Source organism: Brachyhypopomus gauderio, chromosome 21 (assembly GCF_052324685.1).
Source record: "Brachyhypopomus gauderio isolate BG-103 chromosome 21, BGAUD_0.2, whole genome shotgun sequence".
NCBI lineage: Eukaryota > Metazoa > Chordata > Actinopteri > Gymnotiformes > Hypopomidae > Brachyhypopomus > Brachyhypopomus gauderio.
In genome coordinates, this window is record NC_135231.1 from 9,325,464 (window position 1) to 9,344,716 (window position 19,253).

Here is a 19,253-nt window from a genome sequence, read left to right on the forward strand (position 1 = left end):
GCCCAATGACAGCAGGCTGGCTAAAGGACAGTCACGCCCCCCAACCCCCCCCCCCCCACCAGAGGATCCCATTTTTTAAACGCCGGACTGTTACATTTGTGTCGGTGGGTGTGTTTAAGGTTTGGTACGCCTGTCTTGGTGTGCAGCTAATAAAATACCAACGAATATTTAAATAGCTAACAGCCATCCACATGCTTTTCACACCAGCGCAGAGACATGCGACATGTGAAAGGATCCAGTCAGGTGGCAAAAGGCTGCGGGTTATCTGTTGCTGATGGTTGTGAAACCATCACACGTGCTAGAAATCATCATTTTAATGAAAAATCTTGAAAACAGCCTGACAGTCTTTATAAAAATCCCATTTGTGAAAATGCAAATGAGTTATGAAAGCGTTTGTGTCCAACGCCATACATAGATCTGCTACTTTGAGATTCACCCTAATACACCTGAACAAATGTTCAGGTGTTTTAGTGGGTCAGGTGTAGGGCCACAGAGCTCCAGCATCAAAATAATAAATCACACATAAAAACACCTTTTCTGATCACTTAAGAAGCTAAATTCACTGTATTTCAAAGCTTGTGCGTTTGCTTATGGTGAAAGGACAGTAAGATTGCTTTGCTCATCATGAGAATTGCAGCCTTTGATTAAATTGACTGTCACAATTACTTCTCTTCCTTTACTGGGCGTGTCTCTTTAATTCTCCTCTCTCAGCAGGACCGGTCAGAGCTTACTGGGCTGTTTACATATGGGTAGTATTTAAATGGTTTCTTGGAAAAAATAGTTACCTGATCTGTTAATCATGTTTCCTGGACAGTTTGTTTGACCAGACCAGTTCTTGTGATCAGAAAACACCAGGTTTCATATAGTTACAGATTACGTACCTCACGAACACCTGATGAATAGCAGTGTTTATTAAAACGAGCACCATTCTGGATAAAACAGATTCATCATGTCCGCACATCGAGGCGTTAAACTTTACCCTCATGCAAAGTTCACTGTAAAATGTACAGGTATCTTTATTGCAGAGATCAAATCCTTTAAATATTAATGTTCTTAACTCTGTGTAATCCTTTATTTCTTATTGCACCCTACCCCTTCTTGTATTTTTGTCAAATGAATTCATCGGTATATTGTAAAGAACCACTTGTTCCCTGGTTGTTGTGTGTTGTTACTGTTTGGTTAGGACTGTTTTTCCTGCGTTTCAGAAGCATTCGTAAACATCACCATGTCGGTCCTTTTGAAATCATCATATATGCAGGACAGCAGTTTCAGTCAGTAAACCATACCCCCTTTAGAAAATGAAACATAGTAAAAACCATACTGGTAGAAAACCACACCAGAGAAGGAACGAAATAGAAATGCAGTCGTGTGTTAGATCACAAGAGAAAGGTTTTTTTTTTCTTTGTTTTCCATTTCTGTTTATGAACCATGTAATTCCAATGTTTATTAATGCATGTCAGCATCTTGAAGTTCTCTCTTCTCGGTTATGCATTTCGGAAGCAAGACCTTGTCCGTTGAGACGTGACCCGGCTGTGGCTCCGGGCCAATAGTTCGGCTCCGGTCGTGAAGTCCTCGGTCCCGAAGAACCGCCAAAGCGTTCGGCGTCGACGCGCTCGAGCTCACGTCTCATACCGTCGTGACCCGCATCACCACCTCGCGGTTAGCGGCGGTGCCGAGGCGGCCGTCGCTGGGCCGGATCTGGCTCAGGATGTGCAGTATGGTGTAGCCGCAGTGGTGGTTGAGCAGAGTCCTGAGCCTCCGCACGCGCTGCCCTCCCCTGCTGCCGCCGGGCAGCGCGTGCGGGTTCGCGCGCGACCCGCGGGTCCCGGCCTTGCCCCCGCTGCTGATCGGGTCGCCCAAGTCCTTCGCCTTCTCGTAGTTCAACACTTTCCACTGCTGATTGACAGCTTGCCAGCGTTTAAAGATCCTGTACACAGATGAGCCCTCGTGGATGATGAGGCCTGGGAGAAAATAAGGATTAGGTCAGATAAAGATCAGCTCATGTATAATACAATACACAGTGCAGAACTACTTTGTATTAAATAAGATTACTTAGATTACAATCTTGCCATCATGGTTTAAGAAACATAAAATACTTAACGGGACTCAGTAAATGTGAAACAAAAGGAAAAGCACTGTGAACTGGTGAATATGACCTGCATTTTAGACTGCTCTGTATATTAATTATAATTCCCATCTAATTACATAATTGATCTTGGACCTGAAGATGTTTCAGGACATTAGTTAAACATCTGAATTAAAATGGAAACTATTTTTGCAGCATTTTAGTGCTGCATTGTACAATGGTAACAAGTGCATAAAACACACACGCCCGCTCGCACACACACACACACACACACACACACACACGCGTGCGCGCGCCCCGAGCGCGGTACCGCTCACCTATGCACACGATGTCCATGAAGCCGTACATGCCGTAGCAGATCTGGAAGAGCAGGTCCTGCCGCTGCCACTTGGCGGACGGGCTGAGCGAGGACCACACCAGCCACGAGATGCTGGCGATGAGGAAGAGCGAACCCAGCACGATGGCCGCGATCTGCACCTTCTCGATCACCGTCAGCGAGATGGCCTGCCACTGTTGGGGAAGAGAGGCAAGGTGAGGGTCAGGGGGGCAATGGGGGGGTCAGAGGGGCAATGTGGGGGTCGGGGTGGCACGGGGGGGTCAGGGTGGCATTGGGGGATCAGGGTGACACGGGGGGGGTCAGAGCACAGCACAGGGCCGGATTACACGTCCACATGGTAAATTGTGAGGAATTTAATCAGAACTACAGGTTTAACAGCTGCTAATTAACAGCTGAATATAATTGTTGGTAATATTATGACGTGCAGCAGTGTGTTAGCAGTCACAATGTGCTGCCATTTCTGAAGTTGAATGGCATTTCTGGTGTTAATGGTGGGTAACCTAAAGCTAAGGAATGAGTCATTTTCCTAATTGCAGGGCTTGGGGGGGTCCAAGCAAAAGGAACATAAACCCTGTCTCACTTTCCCGGTTCACTTTTACACAGCAAATCCGTGAGCTAATGTTACTAAAAGAACGAGTAATGCTGAAGACGTGGTTAAACAGCCGTGACAAACAGCAACCCATTATGCAGGGGCAGAAGCATCCTTCTGAGAACATCCCTCACAAACGCGCACCCCTACGACATGGACTATTCCAAACGGAAGCTTTTTTTTTTTCCTGAATGTGACTCATGCTGTTTCTTACCTGCAAGGGATTCTTAGTGCTGATAGCGAGCACTTGGTATTTGAAGTAACAGAGCTCACAGCTCCAGGATCCCCTCTCGCTTATCCAGCGTATCAGGCAGGGCTGGTGGGTGCAGCGCACCGAGCCGTCACAGCGACACGGGCTCAACAGCTCCCCCTAGTGTACAGAGAGAGAACACAACACGATCAAATACATCAACAATATTTTATGTTTATACAGGCCAGAGCTCTTCGACTCAGACGCATAATAGCAGCAGTCAGGCTTCACAAACACATTAATGAAGATTTCGTTTTTGGGATTTATTTACCAAATATTTATACCTTTAAAATCTAGACACAGGAGGACGGAGTGTACGATATCTTCCAGCCAGATATTGTTAGGCTAGAGTAGATGTTTCCAATAAATACTGATGTAGGACCACTTCCCTTCCCGTCTAAATCCTTTAACAATCCTAAATTAAAGGTCAGCATAAAAACCCAACATATTGCACGCACTGCAGCAATATGCAGCTACGCCGTTGAGCCTGATTTTTAAGGCGCGAGATTCTGACTTGCTGCTCTAGCCTGGAGGAACGTGCGTCTGCTTCCTTTCAGACGCAGTCGGGTAAGACGAGCACATCACACGTAGCGCCAGGTACGCGAGCGTCAGCTCACAGACGCGCTCCCAGCTCACAGACGCGCTCCTGCTCACAGACGCGCTCCTGCTCACAGACGCGCTCCCAGCTCACAGACGCGCTCCCAGCTCACAGACGCGCTCCCAGCTCAAAGCTTCCGCGGGGCCCTTCGATCTGAGCCGTTTGTTGGCCAAGAAGACTTCAACCGAACAACCGTACCGCAACGGGTTTATGTCCTTTCGTAGGTTTAATATAGCGTCCCATATTTTGTCTCTCGCGTAAGGACTCGGTGACCTTTAGGAGTAAGCAGATGCAGTCTGGGTCGTCGGAGCGACCCGGTTTATGTAAATGAGGTGTTAAGGCATTCAGGCGGTGAATCGATGGATGCTGTAACGGCCGCAGCTGACGTGCGTACGGGCCGGCGGCTGTTTGGCGGGTGGTGGAGCAGTGAGGAGGAGAGCAGGAGTTAATGAGAGGAGAACCCTCTGAGAACCCTTCGTGTTCTCCTCACCCAAACAACTGATCGATACCAGCCCCCAGTGCACCTGCAGAGAGACGCACGCAGGGCTACGGCACCTCGGGCTCAGGATCCCACAAGCCGCTGCGATGGAAAACTAAATGTTTTCCGTGTGTGTGTTGCTCTCTTTTTGTGTGAGAATCTGCGCTGGCTTTGAGAGACACGGAGACGTGACGGAGACGTCTCTCCTGTGTGGGCCAGAGCCACAAGAACATCGAGACGGTGAATGTAAAGGAGACGTAGTGTGAATGCACCTTTCGTCTACAGCAAATCACTGCACAGAAAGGATGTCGGTCCCTTTATTTAATACACCGCATTGATCGGGAGTGTCATTCATATCTACACTATACAACACACGCCGGCACAACATACGATTCTGGCACTTCTGGCACTTCTTGATGCTTTGCTCTGCTGTTATCGTCTTTACTAAGGAAACCACATTCAAGGTTTTCACTGATTTGATGACCATTTCCTGCTTTAACCAATCAGAATGACTTCAAGGAAACCCGCTGCCCTCCCGGCGTGCTTGAAATGTAAAGATCTTCAAAGAGCTACAAAAGCAGACAGGTTGATCATCGCCATTAACCAGCACAGTCACTCAGGACATCCCCTCTGACATTAGATCCGAGTGAAATGGATGAAACTGACCCGTGTCCGCGAGTGGGTGTGTAGGACACAACGAGAAAATAACCAAAGCCTGAAGGGATTATTGATCCAACGCTTCATAGTGATGTAATCATAAAACACTCTGCTGACTCTACCAGAAAGCAGGCGAGGAGCAGGACTATATAAAATATGCTTCAGTGGCACACGGCACCCGTTTTAACGCTCACATTCAGAGGGATGTCAAGAAAGTATTTACTAGGCTCAGTGCAAATGCTAGCGTAAGAGGAAATGCACGAGGTGAAAGAATGAATGGGGGGGGGGGGGGGGGGTTGAGTGGGGGGTGAAGGCAGGGGGGTCGATGCGGTCTTGGGACAAAGACCACGAGCCCAAAGAAAAAGGCAAATGGATGGAGGATATATGGAGCAGTTGCCCACAAACTCCTGCTACTTACGAGAACGGAGGAGGGAAAGTGATGCTCTGCCATTAACGACATCGATCCGTTAAACGCGCATCACCGTCCTGAAGCCCGACCCACCCGGAAATGAGAGAAAGTGACCAAACTGCCAAGTGCCCCAAAATTGAAATTCCCTACCGAGCGTGTGGTGCTGACCTGCGGATTTATTCGTCTTCACCTCATTTGAAGCTGAAATAATTGGGATCACTGGTTTAAGGGAACTGGGGATGGAATGAAATCAACACAAGAGCCGGCCGCTTATATTCCATCAAGTCCGTCAGTCCGAGAGCATTAAGCTCCCTATATGAGCTTAGCAGACAGTGTCACGTTGCCAGTGCACTCTCACCAATTAGCCCACTTTTCTCCCAAAACTCACAGTGTTTCCACAAACATTCTGTTGTTGACAAGTTCGCTGAATCATCCTGGTGTTATTCTTGCTCTCTCCATTCTTGCTCTACCTTTGTGGCGAGGCTGTGTTGGAGTGCTAAGGTCAGATTTCAGAGTGTGAGTAACCACAGCCAGAAAGCAGGCATGCTGGGTAAAAATGACATACACAATCCTCACCTCTGACACCCAAAAAAGAAGCCAAATAAACTCTATACTCTGGTGTTTTATTAGAGAAAGGTCAGGAGAAAGGACTGCGCATACAAATCATATCTCCTTTTGAGAGAATCAATTATAGAAAATGTTTCCCTCTTCTTTTCCTGCTTTGCTCCGATGTTCCTTTTTACTATATTACAGTATTTTTAAAACATTTTTTAAATAGTAACATTTAAAACTGTCTGATATACTATGTCTAACTGTATTCAAACTAGTACCCCATTTACACAAAACATGAGCAGGGATCAGAGGGGTTTCTCTTTGCCTGTCCTTCTGTAGGCCTTGACAGATATGACAGTTAGTTAATGAGGATTGATATCCCACCCCGTCCCATTCAGTGGCTAATCGTGTTTGTAGAGATAATTGGGGGACACAGGAGAGACGGGAGTTTCTCACCTGCTGTGACTTATCTGGATAACTCAATAAAAGTTCAGCAGTGATCAAAGATGGAGATTGTGGGTGTGGAAGCTGTTAAATAAAGCTTTATAATCAAGGACGCCAGACATGAGGCTGAAATGAAATTTAGAAGAGATGAAAAAGCACTACATCACAAACAGCCCCTGAGTATCTCCAGTATAATGTTTTTCACAGATTAATGTCTAATGCTTTTTAAAGATGATTCCCCAGGGTTTCTTTGTCTTCTCTATCATTGTATATGAGTACCAAAGACGTTTCTCCAACATGCTCGAAAGATGTTATGATTCCATTTCTTCTAACTGGAGAACTGGGTTTTAGTCTGATCTGACAACGGCAAAGTTACCAAAAGTGTTGGTACGTCACCAGAGTGTCTGCACATGAGGCCTCCATAATACCCCTGCAGTAACTAGCTTCACGGGCCCCGCTTTGCTTAACATCCAGCAACCAGCCACCGTGTTGCCCATAATCCTGTGCAGCATCCAGGAGAGGACTCTGAGGCGAGGTCTCGCAGCGACCTGGCGAGAACGCAAGTCAACCTACATAGACGTGAATAAAACATCCTCGATATCAGCCCTCAAGACTTGAACATTTTGCACGTATATGGTGCATCTTTACTGCAGCGCTGAACACTTGTGTGGAGAAGGTCTGACCCACAGAACCAGCTCTGGTCTTCTGCCTTCATGGCAGCACTTGTAAACATGCCAGAGCTCCAGAGCTGGAAGGCTGACAGCAGTCCAACTGTGCAACATGTCCAGACGATGTTATCACCCACGACTCACGGCTTCACATAGAAAGAACACAACATCGGTGGCACACTGCTTCAAATCATCATGATGGGCCATTTCACCCTGGTCTCTAGGTTAAAAAACGACCATCAGTGATTAAATTAATAAATTCTTTTTAAAAAAGAAACAAAAAAACAAGAATATGGCTGTAAGGCCATAGTATACAGTGTGTGTTTCTGGATTTAATGTGTGGACATCCACATTTAATGTCCAACCTATTAGACTAAATAGCCCCATTAACAGTGTGTGTGAATTTGGTGGAGTTTATGACAGATGAATCAGATCAGATAAAAGGCTATAAGTTTTTTAGCTTTCTGATTATTAGGTTCATAAAAGGTCCTGGGCCGTTCAGTACTGGTATACAAGCACGTTCATGTCATGGACCTGTCTTTGATCCCTCTAATATCAACATAATGAGCAGCTAAAATTAAAGAGACGAAAAACGCAATTAAAAGCGGCTACAGCTCCACGTCCTCTCGCACATGACCGCTTTAGTCCTGTTGTTGCCGACGGGATCCTGGCATAAAAAGCGTTAGACAGGTAAACTGGCGGACAAAGTGGCATCTGAAGACACGCAGACAGGTTTTGGCAAAGAACACGACAAACTCAAATAGGCTGGACAACCCAACCTATAAACAAAGGAGCCCGTTTTATTACAGGCCTGAACGTCCCGTCTTTGTCTGACTCATCGAAGCAGAACCAGGGGGGAAAAAGACTGTGAGCAGGTACTTGGTGATAGAATATCTAATATGAAGCATTTGGACTCGGGCTAGGATAAACAGACTCGAGGCGATGGGTTTGGTGACTAATAAAATGCGTAGCTAGATTACCTGCTCGGGTCCTTGAAAACAGATCCGACATTGTGGGGTTCGCATGCCGCTCCCCGCGCTGCTGGTCAGGGAGACGGTGTCCAGGCCCGCCTGCAGCTTGGGCTCCTTCTCCTCAAACGCCAGGCTTCTGGGCCTGGGATCGCTCCCATAGTACTCCTCCTCGTCGTCCTGGGTAGAGCAGTCCACAAAGGCCGGCCATCCGCAGCCGCCCATACCGAGACCCCTCATGGTGGATCGTCTGTTTTGGTCTACGTCTGTGTCAGGCTGTCTAGAACCGGATCGCATGAAAACCAGTACCTTCAGTTCGTTAAGAAACATGCGGATCCGGTTCTTGAACATCTTTGACTACATGTGTACGTCGTGTGCCACGCGTGAAATCAAACGAACGAATTGTTGTGCTCAAAGAATAGTGTTGTTATTATTGTTGATGTTATTGTTGATCTGGTATTATTGTGGTGGTTATCTAGTTGTCCTTTGCAGGCATATTACTGTTGTTACAATTAGCCTACATGCTTTAAATGCGCTTCTGCAGGAACAGTTCTGGGGGATCACAGTAATATTACAGAAAATTATCCAGACTACGTTACGATGTCTTTGTATTTTCTGTTTAATGGCACATGTCTCTGTTAGTGCGGATGAGGGAGTCTTTCCCTGAAAACACCGATGTTCTTTATAAATCTTGTGTCTAAATGCACGACTAACACCAGTTAGTGTGGCCGCCTACGACGGGCTTAACGACAATGCCAATTTTAAAGAGTCTCCTAAAGTCTCTGTCCCATGTTATTACTGTAAATAGACGTCAGGTCATCGCCCCGGGATTAAAGGGGAGGAAATCTTATCCAGCTATCAGAAAGTAGAAGCCTGAACGAGAGAGAAGGCGAAGGATCGGAAACAGAGCGTACAAAAATGGACTCTAAAAAACGAAAAGACCTCGTCCTCACAGCAACACAGTCGTGTCTTCTCCGGAGCATAATTCAAAACGGCACGTAAAACAGACTGGAAGTGGGACTCGATCGGATTCGTATAGTCTCTTATAACTGTTCATCGGTGCCATCGCAATTACTTGATCATGACGAATATTTCAGATCGTTTCCTGACCACATTTCCATCGACGTATACGGACATGTTTCGATACCACCTTCCACCCGACGGACTCAGGATGCATCGGGTCGGCATTTTAAAAACGACGAGAGAACTGGCCAAAGCTCGTTAAAATATCCCCGCATCTTGGATCCATTTAATGTCCATCCCCCTTTCCAGCGAACCGATGATTCCGTGTAATGCTCAAAAAAAGATGGGGCCCGTAGAAATACAAAATAAAGGACACACACACAAAAAAACGGAGTCGCTACTGTTCCTTTATAGGTTCGGTCCGATGGCTATACATCCAACGTGAGTATTAGTGCAAGGCAAATGCTGCTGATGGCAACATCATCGTAGGCTAGTGAGCTTGCTCCCCTCGCATTCTCCGTCGAAATGGACGTCTTACCGACTGAATCAACACAGCCCTGGCGTGCAAGGCGTGTCGATGCCCGATCACATGTATTCTTTAGCACGCATTTTTCCTTCACCACGTTCTTCCGCTTCAGTCGTTAAGAGGGAAATTCCACCGAATTTCGGGCGTATTTGACAGGCGCCGCTGTCCGAGGTGCTGATCTCTCGTGACGCATTGACCACGTGTAGATGGAACGCGGGAAATACAACCGATCGTCTACAAACGGGAGCGCGCAAAAGGGGCTCAATCGCAATCGGTCGGTAGAAATTATGATGGTTGAACTATTAGGTCAGGTCAATCTGTACTCCAAAGAGACTGACCATTGATTTCCCATACGCTAAATGTATAATAGTGTCCTTGAAAATACCATAACACAAGTAATAATTCCAGTAAGAGACCATAATGCCAACACTAAAATTCGATCAGAATTGATTTTTGACGCTCACCAATTGCATACATTTAATAGGCTATAACACGTGGTAATATAAGTGCATGTCTTGCTAAATAAAAAATGAATGTTGGGCAGCTTAACACTGTTTTACAAAGGGACAGAGATTGAAGCTTTCAGATTATGACATACTAAAATAGCGATTATTATGAGTTTTCACAATACCACTAAAGCTATCCAGCACAATATTGTTGGACAATATTAAGAATGTGTCCAGATATCATATTTTGGACCATTTCCAAACTGCTGTATTACGTCCTAAATTCTAGAAAATAGTTTATATAGTTATATATCCGATATACCTTGCCGAACTTGGTAAGTCCTGATAAGACAAAAAGGTGCATGCAAAATGTGGTCAGTTGATAGAACAAATAACATGAGCTCTTGAGAAAAGGGGTTGATCACTGCAATCCTGGAGTGTAGAGAGGACAGTTTGATTTCCTGGTGTGACGCAGAGCAATAAGAGGCAGGATGGAAATGCTGAGAGGGGCGATATTTTATTCAGGGCAAATCCATAATCATCGTCATAGGGACGGTCCAGGCTTGGGAAGGCAGAGGAGTCAGTCAAAGAAAGCAACTGGAATGCATATCTAACAAAGAACACAAAGGCTATAAACGAATCAAAGAGACCGGCGAGGTCACCGAAGTCTAAATAATAGGAGAAACACGGGACATAAAACTCACTGCATGAAATGTCTAAAACAGAACAGCATGTCAGACATCATAGCACACAGGGCATGGAACACCTCGCATAAAACAATGACCAGTGACGGGACCAGTGACGGGACAGGGGAAACAGGAACATTGCCCGGGGTGGGACAACAAGGCAGATGCAGGAAGCACATTACCGAAACAAAAGGAAAAACAACCACATGGCAGAGTCTTCCATGGGAACAGTGAGGCCAGATGATGCTCTGCTCCGACCTGTCAGATGATAATCATGTTTAGGAGGTGCTAAAGAAATCACATACAGGTCTGGAGCTGGATACACGCGGACCCTTGTTGAACCATCATGGGGGAAAGTCCAATCAAGCGCAGGGAAACGGTGCACATTTTCATAACCATTCATTATTCTTTGCAGAAAAACACTTGGGCGTATGGTACTACAAACCTGCTTCCTGCTGGACAAATCTGAATTAATTATTATAATATAATTAATACAATTATAATAATTATAATATAGTTTGCATTTAATGACAAAATACATGAAAGAAATGGCCATGACTTTAGTTTTGCATCATATTACTGCTGGATAAATTATTTAAGAGCATGAAATGTCCAGGAAAAAATGCCCACCAAAATACACTCTTCAAGAACACTCTTCTGTGTGTCATTTGTGTGAGAAATGAGTGAATAACTCCAAAGTGGGCTGAAACAGTCAGCTGTCTCCACTCACACTGCCTCGGTCAAAGTCCCAATACTTAAAGCTCTCCACTCCCATCTTCTACCAAGAAGCCTTATCTGCAAACATGTGGGTTCTCCACCCACAACCAAAGGTAGCGTTTAACCACAGGTTGATGCATGTGACATCACCGATATAGAGGAACAAAAACAAGAGTCCATCCAAATCATGACATTTTCTGATTTTTTTATGAAAAGGAATCTGATCTGGTCAAATTAGTTCCCTCATCTCAAGTGGACATCTTCATTAGAACCAAATATCAGCTTTGATCATGTTGCCTGAGCTTCCTGAAGCTAGTAGAAAGGAGAGAAACTGTAGTAACTCTAGTAACAGGGAATCTGGCATGTACAGTAACCAGTACTTGACCAGTAAAGTCAACTGGTCCTGGCCAATGACAGCAGCTCTTCACCGAAGGGACAGGTGCATGTTGGGTAATCCCTTCAGACCGCCAGCGTGCTCCGTCTTTGTTCCTGCTAGCAACACGCAAGCGGTCGGGCTCATTACTCACGCTGCTATTGACCCGTTGCTCTTGGTACTCTGGCACAGAGAGATTACTCTTCCCGTTTACTCGCCCTGCACGCAGAATTTCAATCGGCCAAAAGTACCGTCCCGCCCGCCGCTCGTTCAGCAACATCAGCGGGTCCAATCGCCACAGAGGACAACCAGAACCAGGACCCCGGGTCCCCACATGTTCATAGTGCTCAGATGGCTTTATAAAAGGAGAGTAATGGAAGGAGCTGCGTGTGCTCCTATAGGACGGCGTCTTGCTGTAAAGCCTTCAGGTCACAACATGGAGGCGGGTTGTAGGACTGGGGCTGCGTGCGTCAGACTGGAGTAAATCATCATAATCATTACGACTGCTGCTGAACGTGATCAATGAAATGTCCAAAAAAAAAAACAACACTGGAAAGAATAACAGGGATGACTGACGGGCTCTTCTGCCTTGACCGAGTCGTGTTTTCAGACACTCACAGCTCCTCGTCAGCTCTCTAGGGGTCTGGACAGGCAGGGCCGTCCAGTCAGTGGCCTTCTGCAGCTAATCCAAGCCCCTCCGTGGATATGGGTCCACAGCAGATGGGTCCCCATGGAGAGGTAAGGCTTGGCGAGGAGCTTAGTAAGCACGACCCCGCGCCCTCTCGGGGAAGGCCTCCAATGGGTGGATACATCCGTGCTCCTGCTGACCGGAATTTTCCAGAAGGCCCAGACGTCTTACTGTGCAGAGTGTGACAGAAAACCAAGCCACATAACGGCAACGTCCAAAGCAAAGGTCAGAGGTTTGTTATAGGTGGAGAGTCTTGGTATGAAAATCTGTGGTTTACTGATCTTCAAAATGCATCACTTCCCAATCACAGGTGGGAGGGTTAGATGAGCCCATCCATGTAATTAAATCCCATTAACTTCCTCTACATTCTGGAACTAAGTAAGCCCGCTTCATTTTTGCATGCCTTGGCTGTACTGAATTGGCAAAAACATGCTAGTTTTATTAGTTCTGTGAACCTTCTAGCAGGATGACAGCTCCATATCAACACCATCTCTGCACATACACCATCATGCAGCAGTGGAAATTCAACCCCGTTTATCTGTGTTAGTAGAAGCCTTTACAAATGTCATTTGTACCTCAGTAAGAACAGAGGTAATATATAGCCAAAGATACATCATCATTCTTACACAGCCAGTCAGTCAGTCTCTCTCATTTGAATACAATATTTTGCTGCCTTTGAGATGCCTGTAATGTTTGAGAAGAGGCACACGCAGGTTCCACAAATTTTGCTCCGAGATATTTTAATTGGAAAAATTTGTTCCAAAAATATACAAGGAGCCCAGGACAGGAGGGTGCGGAGGTTACAGAGTTACTGACTGCTCATGACGGCAATAAATTATCAAACTAGTACATGGCCTCACTATCATGTAAAGTAAGAATATCCGTAGAATAACTTCACAAAACCCAACCATATCAGCAGAACTATAGTTTTGAGTTTTACACAATTGCTAATTAAAGACAAGAGCTCAGTGCATCCTAGTTGCTGCAAGTGAAATGATACTTAAAAATGATACGTGACAAACATCCTTACAGGCATCAGGAGCCAATGACCATGATGCCATTAGAAACACACCTAGATTTAATCAGTTATGGAGCTGAGTGAGTTAAGACCGAACGTGTCTATGCTGTTCCTAACCAAATACCAGCAAATACTAACTACTAGACAAAGGTAGAGCAGCAAATTCAGTTAATGTTAACTACATAATTACACAAATAACTTACGGACAAAAAGTTGCCCCCCCCCCCCCCCAAAAAAAAATAAAAAATAAGACAAACAGCAACCTTAATACTTTTAAATTCAAAAGAAGAAAATGCTGCATAAATTACCACAATGCGATTTAAAGGTTTGGCAACAAGACACACACAGCAGATGTAAATTGGTGACAAAATGCTCCTAGAGAAATTACATACTGAACAAAACATTGTTAACCGTTACAAACAGCACAGCGAATTATGGCAAAATATTCAAAAGTAAAGCCATTCGGATCAGCTGGAATTACGATGCTTTATACATACACTGGCACGCTCCTAGAAGGCAGGTGGGAAGATATCGGAGCACACTGATGGCAATATACAATACAAACGCAAGCCTGCAAGTCACAACGTTACAAAATAAAGCTTCACACAATACGCGTGTGTAATACAACGAAACGCAACAAGCTTGCAGGGCACAGCCTGGCGGAGAGGGGCAGGGTTAAAACAGGGCGTGAAGGGTGGGGGCGTGAAGGGTGGGGGGGGGGTGCAGTCCTACGTCCTCGCCACCCCAACCGCGTGCGAGGCGAGCGCTGCAGTCCAGTGGCGGAGGAAGTCCTTCTGTTCACACGGCTCAGATGCACGCCACAATCCCAGCGTCTAAACTAAAAACCTGCCGTCTACATCGACACGACACGTCACCAAGATGCATCTCGAGAAGCGTAGAGTACAAATCCAGAGCGGAGGGCACGTGGCACCCGGGACGCAGAGAGGCGCGTGATGGACGCCAAGCCCACCAGGACATCCACGACTAAGAATGCCAAAGACGCATAAACTAGCGGTTTTCCCCGGTGAAGCCAAAATAGTGTAGAGACTTACAGCAAAAGTACATATACAGGGGTGGGGGCGGGATCTCCTGCACGGAGAGCTGTTGCTATGGAAGCGAGCAGACCGGGTTCCAGCCAGCACGCCTTTACGCGGGACATCACAGCTGGCACACGGAGTCCAGGACAGGCTTCTCAAATCAAGGACGGAGCCGGCAGGTAAAGGTGGGCGTGGCAACCGTGAAAACACACACACACACACACACACAGACACACACACACACACACACACACACACACCCCATCATGCATGAGACGTCCTAACTCTGACTCCTCTCAGCGTGACCACCGAACTCGCCTTCAGGCGGAAAGGACGCAAATAAGAGAAACTGACGTTAACGCTTTTTTTTTAGGAAAGAAAACACGGCTGCAGCTCCCGCCGGTGTCGGGACGGCGAGGCTTCCGAACTCTGTGCAGGTGTGTGTGAGGTGGTGTGTGTGAGGCCGTCGCACTGAGCCAACGCTCCCTCGGCGCTCGCTGGGTCCTGGTGCAGGTGTGCGGAGGGAAGGTGGGATCGCTTGTCTACGCTACGGCCCGGAGGTGTGGAGGGGGGGAGGGGGAGGGACTATAAGAAGGCGCTGGGGTTGGCCCGCGGGTCCTTCTGGTTCCTGTAACGCATGGCCAGCCAAACCCCCAAAATCTGAAAGAGCAAGAAGAACAAACATATCTTTAAAGCCATACAGCTCATGTAAGGCGGGGCCTCTTTACATTTCATTAGTTACCTATTAAGGGCAGAAGGGCATCTCAGTGGGGAGGCAGCGAGCAGCTGCTCCTCTTACCTGCCCTACAACTGCTTCCTAAAGAGCGCAGTAACAAATACAGCACCGTTTTTAAACGGTCCAGACATAAACTCAGCAGTCAGAGTCCAGACTGAGAACGGCAGCTCCATGGTAGAACATTTCATTCTGGCCTGTCCAAGAGGGAAAACTCCCTACACTGGGGCTTAGTGGCTATTTCCAGACCAACAAAACATTATTCAAAATGTCCCTTCTGCTGATTGGTCCCTGCTGCTATGACCACTGGCCGTGGTCGCGTACCATAGTTCTGGTCACCTCTGTGCGCCGTTATCGAGATGAAGCTCAGATGTTTGACAGTAGGGTAGCTGACTGAGTGCCTCCTGACCCAAACCTTGACCTTAACCATAACCAAACTGGTCTCAGATCAGTGTTGATGTTCGATTGGATCAACATTCTAAAGCGGTGGCCCAGCTGAGTGAACAAACATGTGGACTGTTTCGATGCCGAGCTCTTCCCAGTGCCCAACACTGCAATGCGAGGTATGTGTAACAATGAGAAGTTTGTTTACTTTGGCTACATTACACAGCGATCATATTCGATGCTATGAAACAGGAGTAGAGGTATCAAAAACAGGCCTGACAGCTGTACTTAGGCTCCACGGTGACACTGTTTAGAAAACTGCCCTTCAGAATTTCATTTCGGTTCTCTCCACCACCCTAGTCTGGCCCCTCCACTCATCAATGGCCCGATGATGCGAGAAATGCTGCTTTCTGACCACTAGAGGGCAGAAATGAGCCAGCGCACGAAACCAAAACGCATGCATGTCAATGCAGCAAATATTCAAAAAGGTTTTTCTGCGCACCACACAAGAAAACCTCTATTAGCCCATTATCAGGTTAAAGGTTATGTAATATTTAATACCACAGAAGGACTGAGGGGGGCGCTGCTGGCCCCGTGCGGGGCTCTGACCTCTGTGAAGCTGAAGAAGAGACCCACTCCACCCAGGATCCTCAAGGCCTCCGACGCATGTTCCAGCATCTTCTCTCCACAGCTGCGGCAGTCCAGCTTCTCCTTGCAATCCTGCGGTGGGACAACACAACACCGTGAGCCCGCCACACTTCCGGATCTCCTGCCGCGCGTCTGCGGGGTAAGCGAGCTTACGGCGGGGCAGGCGGCGGTGTCGGCCTTGAACCAGTGGTCCAGCGTGCTGTTGATCAGGCCGCAGCAGTTCATCTTGGTCTCCAGATCCTCCCGGGTTGAATTGCTCATCATCCTCCACGTGGAGTTCAGCAGAGTCTCCTGCAAAGCGGCGGTCGCAGTGCCCCGCGAAGGAAGCGGGAAGATAAACAAATGTAAATATATTCAAATGAGCCATGGAACGATCGGCAGACGTGTCGATGTTTTAATGTGAATAAAGAAGTGACCGACATTCTAGGAAAATTAAACATTCTTCGTTTGCATGAATATTTGGATATAGCTTGCTTCAACCATCATGCAGGAAGGACCGTTAACAGTCCGTAATCAACAGGGGCAAGGACAGCCTACCTGCTGGTCTCCGTTCATAGCCAGACACGAGCAGGACACACCAAACTGGAAGAGGAACACGATGAACAGAATGACCATGTACTGAAGGAAGGTCAAGGGAAATGACAGAGATGCTGAGTGAGGATTTAACGCAAAGGGAACATTTTAAAGGCAAGGGCATAAGTAAAAATAACCAGCACAAAAACATTACACTGTCAAGCTGTGATCTGATCACATCTCCAAAGTGATTAATTACTTGCAGAGATCTTCTCTGCTTCTGTTAGGCACTTCTTGCACAACATTTTCTCACAGTTTCAGCATTAAAACCAATATTCCCTTTTTAATAACCTTGTTTGAGAGACTCATAAAAGTCTAATGTCCTAAAAAAAAAATCTAATACTTAAAAACTGGTTCAAACTGCTAGCTAGCCACGTGGCCACTGCAAAGAGGCATGGACACATTTCTCACAAAGGATACAAAGAAAAGCAGGACTTGGTGGTGATGGACGGCCCCGATGAGGCCCACAATGGCGATGAGCAACAGGAAGAAGCCCACAGCAATCACACCGCCAATGATGTGGATGCTGGACACAATCCCGAAGCCTTTCCCCCACACTGCTACGCCAATCAGCAGCAACCCTACTAACTGAGGAAGACACGAAAAGCCGATCATTGAAAACAAACCTGTTAGAACATGCTGGCATTTAATAAATCGGTTTAAATGAACAAACAGCATAAACACTGCAAGTGTAATCCTAAGGGTCAACGTTTTTGAGCCTAAAGGTCAAGCTTTCGTCGCAGTTGCATTAGGGATGCAGAAAACGCAGCAGAAACAAGAGCAGAAACAACATTTCACCACCACCACCTTATCTTTTCTGCTTGGCGCCTCACTCAGTAAATGAGTCATGATCAACAACAGTCTCCTAGCTGGCAAACAAACACCTCCAACCGGTTGTAGTACAGAGACCATGATAGGATCTACATTTCACATCCTCTGTGTTTCACTCGTGCTGTTTCAGGATGGTGTGACCACACTGTATAACTCTAGTGGGTTAAGAGTAACTGGTCAGTGAATATAACCGTCTTTGTTTCACTCAGCGTTCATGTGACAGGCTGTAAGGCAATCTTACACAAGATAAGCAAACCTAACTGACTGACTAACAAATACTTTCAGTTTACTGGCAGTTATCAGCAGTTCACCCCCAAACATGAGTGAACCTGCCAGCTGGACATCAGTGTCCACCAGTCGCAGGGCTGCTGGTTCACTCACCGTTATTTCACCCCACACACCAGTTAAAACACCAGTTAGGCCAGACTTATACCGAGATAACCGTCTCAACGGGCTGAAACGTACATCAAACGTTTGTTTTTTAGAGAACTAGGCCACAAAAACACGCCCCACCGCCCTAGTTAGTGCGGAGAAGGGAACGAACACGGACGTGAGCTAGGCCGAGGACTGTAGGTGCGAGCTAAACACGGCTAACCACTCACCATGTACACAACGTTGAGGGAACACAGGGCGTTTTTCGAGCACGTAAATCCCCCGCAGACCATGTTGGACGCTGTGGCATCTATTAACAGGACGAATCCGCTGGGTCTGCCGCCGCCTCCTGTTGTCGTCTGAGCGGGTAGCCGGATAGTGTCGGCGCTAAATTCTAGCTAGCTGCCCGTGACCTAGCGCGACGATGATGATGACAGTGCGCATGCGCAGAGCCACAGATCCTCCGCATACGCTCCGACCGAGATCACCCACCACACTCCTCTGCGACTGGCAAAGGATTGTGGGTAAAATGCAAATCAGACTCGGACACTGATTGGCTCTCTGCAAATGAGATTAAACCAAATTGGAATCGTGAAGGTTTAATGCCGTTTTTTAAGTCCCCTTGTAAATAATGAACACAATTCTGGACAGGGAAAATAGTCTTTGTGTATTTAAAGGCTTTTGACGCTTGACTGTAGCCTACACACGAGCAGTATATGAATTGTATGCATTAATGATTGTTTAAATTAATAAATAAACTGAAATCGATAAGAACCCGTTCCGGTTTTTCCAGTGGATTGTCTTGGAAAATGAAAACATTTTCGTTTGTAACATGAATTTGATGTAGTGTTGAATAAACATAATACAATTTAATAAAAAGTAGGAATATATAATATAAATATGCATAATGTTTAGTTTTGTGAAATCTATGCAAAAATAACAAATTAATAGAAAAATTGAACTATTCTAATAATATTTGCATGCACTGTAATTAAAAATACAACTTTTCTTTGAGTATATGAGCTTAACTTTTTCTTATTCTGGTACTATTCAAAGCATCTAAGTCTCAGAAATCTATTTGGAGTAGCTGCACTAACTCTCAGTATGACTACATGATAAGGCCATCAAGAAGTAGTCTGTGTGGATACTATAACAGTATCACGTGGGGAGATAGCAGCATCAGAATATGTCAAACTTCCCCAGGAAGTGACAGTTCTGTGAT

At 46.3% G+C, this 19,253-nt stretch overlaps 2 protein-coding genes across 2 annotated transcripts; both read right to left on the minus strand.

The window, feature by feature from the left end:
* Positions 1 to 672: 672 nt before the first annotated feature.
* Positions 673 to 9,768, minus strand: marchf9 (membrane-associated ring finger (C3HC4) 9). The gene is made up of 4 exons (XM_076984474.1): positions 8,049 to 9,768; positions 3,227 to 3,382; positions 2,404 to 2,596; positions 673 to 1,961 (listed from the first exon to the last, which is right to left on the minus strand). The coding sequence occupies exons 1-4, from the start codon at positions 8,385 to 8,387 to the stop codon at positions 1,627 to 1,629; spliced, it is 1,023 nt and encodes a 340-aa protein (XP_076840589.1). The 5' UTR covers positions 8,388 to 9,768; the 3' UTR covers positions 673 to 1,626.
* A 695-nt stretch (positions 9,769 to 10,463) lies between these two features.
* On the minus strand, positions 10,464 to 18,525 carry tspan31 (tetraspanin 31). Its single transcript, XM_076983729.1, has 6 exons — positions 18,262 to 18,525; positions 17,249 to 17,416; positions 16,793 to 16,873; positions 16,409 to 16,546; positions 16,217 to 16,327; positions 10,464 to 15,150 (listed from the first exon to the last, which is right to left on the minus strand). The coding sequence occupies exons 1-6, from the start codon at positions 18,322 to 18,324 to the stop codon at positions 15,076 to 15,078; spliced, it is 636 nt and encodes a 211-aa protein (XP_076839844.1). The 5' UTR covers positions 18,325 to 18,525; the 3' UTR covers positions 10,464 to 15,075.
* Positions 18,526 to 19,253: the final 728 nt, after the last annotated feature.

Excerpts from the sequence above, each read along its gene's own strand:
- marchf9 (XM_076984474.1), bottom strand. The coding sequence starts at position 8,387 with ATGTTCAAGAACCGGATCCGCATGTTTCTTAACGAACTGAAGGTACTG. Across the intron at positions 3,383-8,048 it reads GTTTTCAAGGACCCGAGCAG|GGGGAGCTGTTGAGCCCGTG; the intron begins GTAATCTAGCTA and ends TCTGTACACTAG. Across the intron at positions 1,962-2,403 it reads CATGGACATCGTGTGCATAG|GCCTCATCATCCACGAGGGC; the intron begins GTGAGCGGTACC and ends ATTTTCTCCCAG.
- tspan31 (XM_076983729.1), bottom strand. The coding sequence starts at position 18,324 with ATGGTCTGCGGGGGATTTACGTGCTCGAAAAACGCCCTGTGTTCCCTC. Across the intron at positions 16,874-17,248 it reads ACCAAGTCCTGCTTTTCTTT|TACATGGTCATTCTGTTCAT; the intron begins GTATCCTTTGTG and ends ACCTTCCTTCAG. Across the intron at positions 16,328-16,408 it reads ACACCGCCGCCTGCCCCGCC|GATTGCAAGGAGAAGCTGGA; the intron begins GTAAGCTCGCTT and ends GTCCCACCGCAG.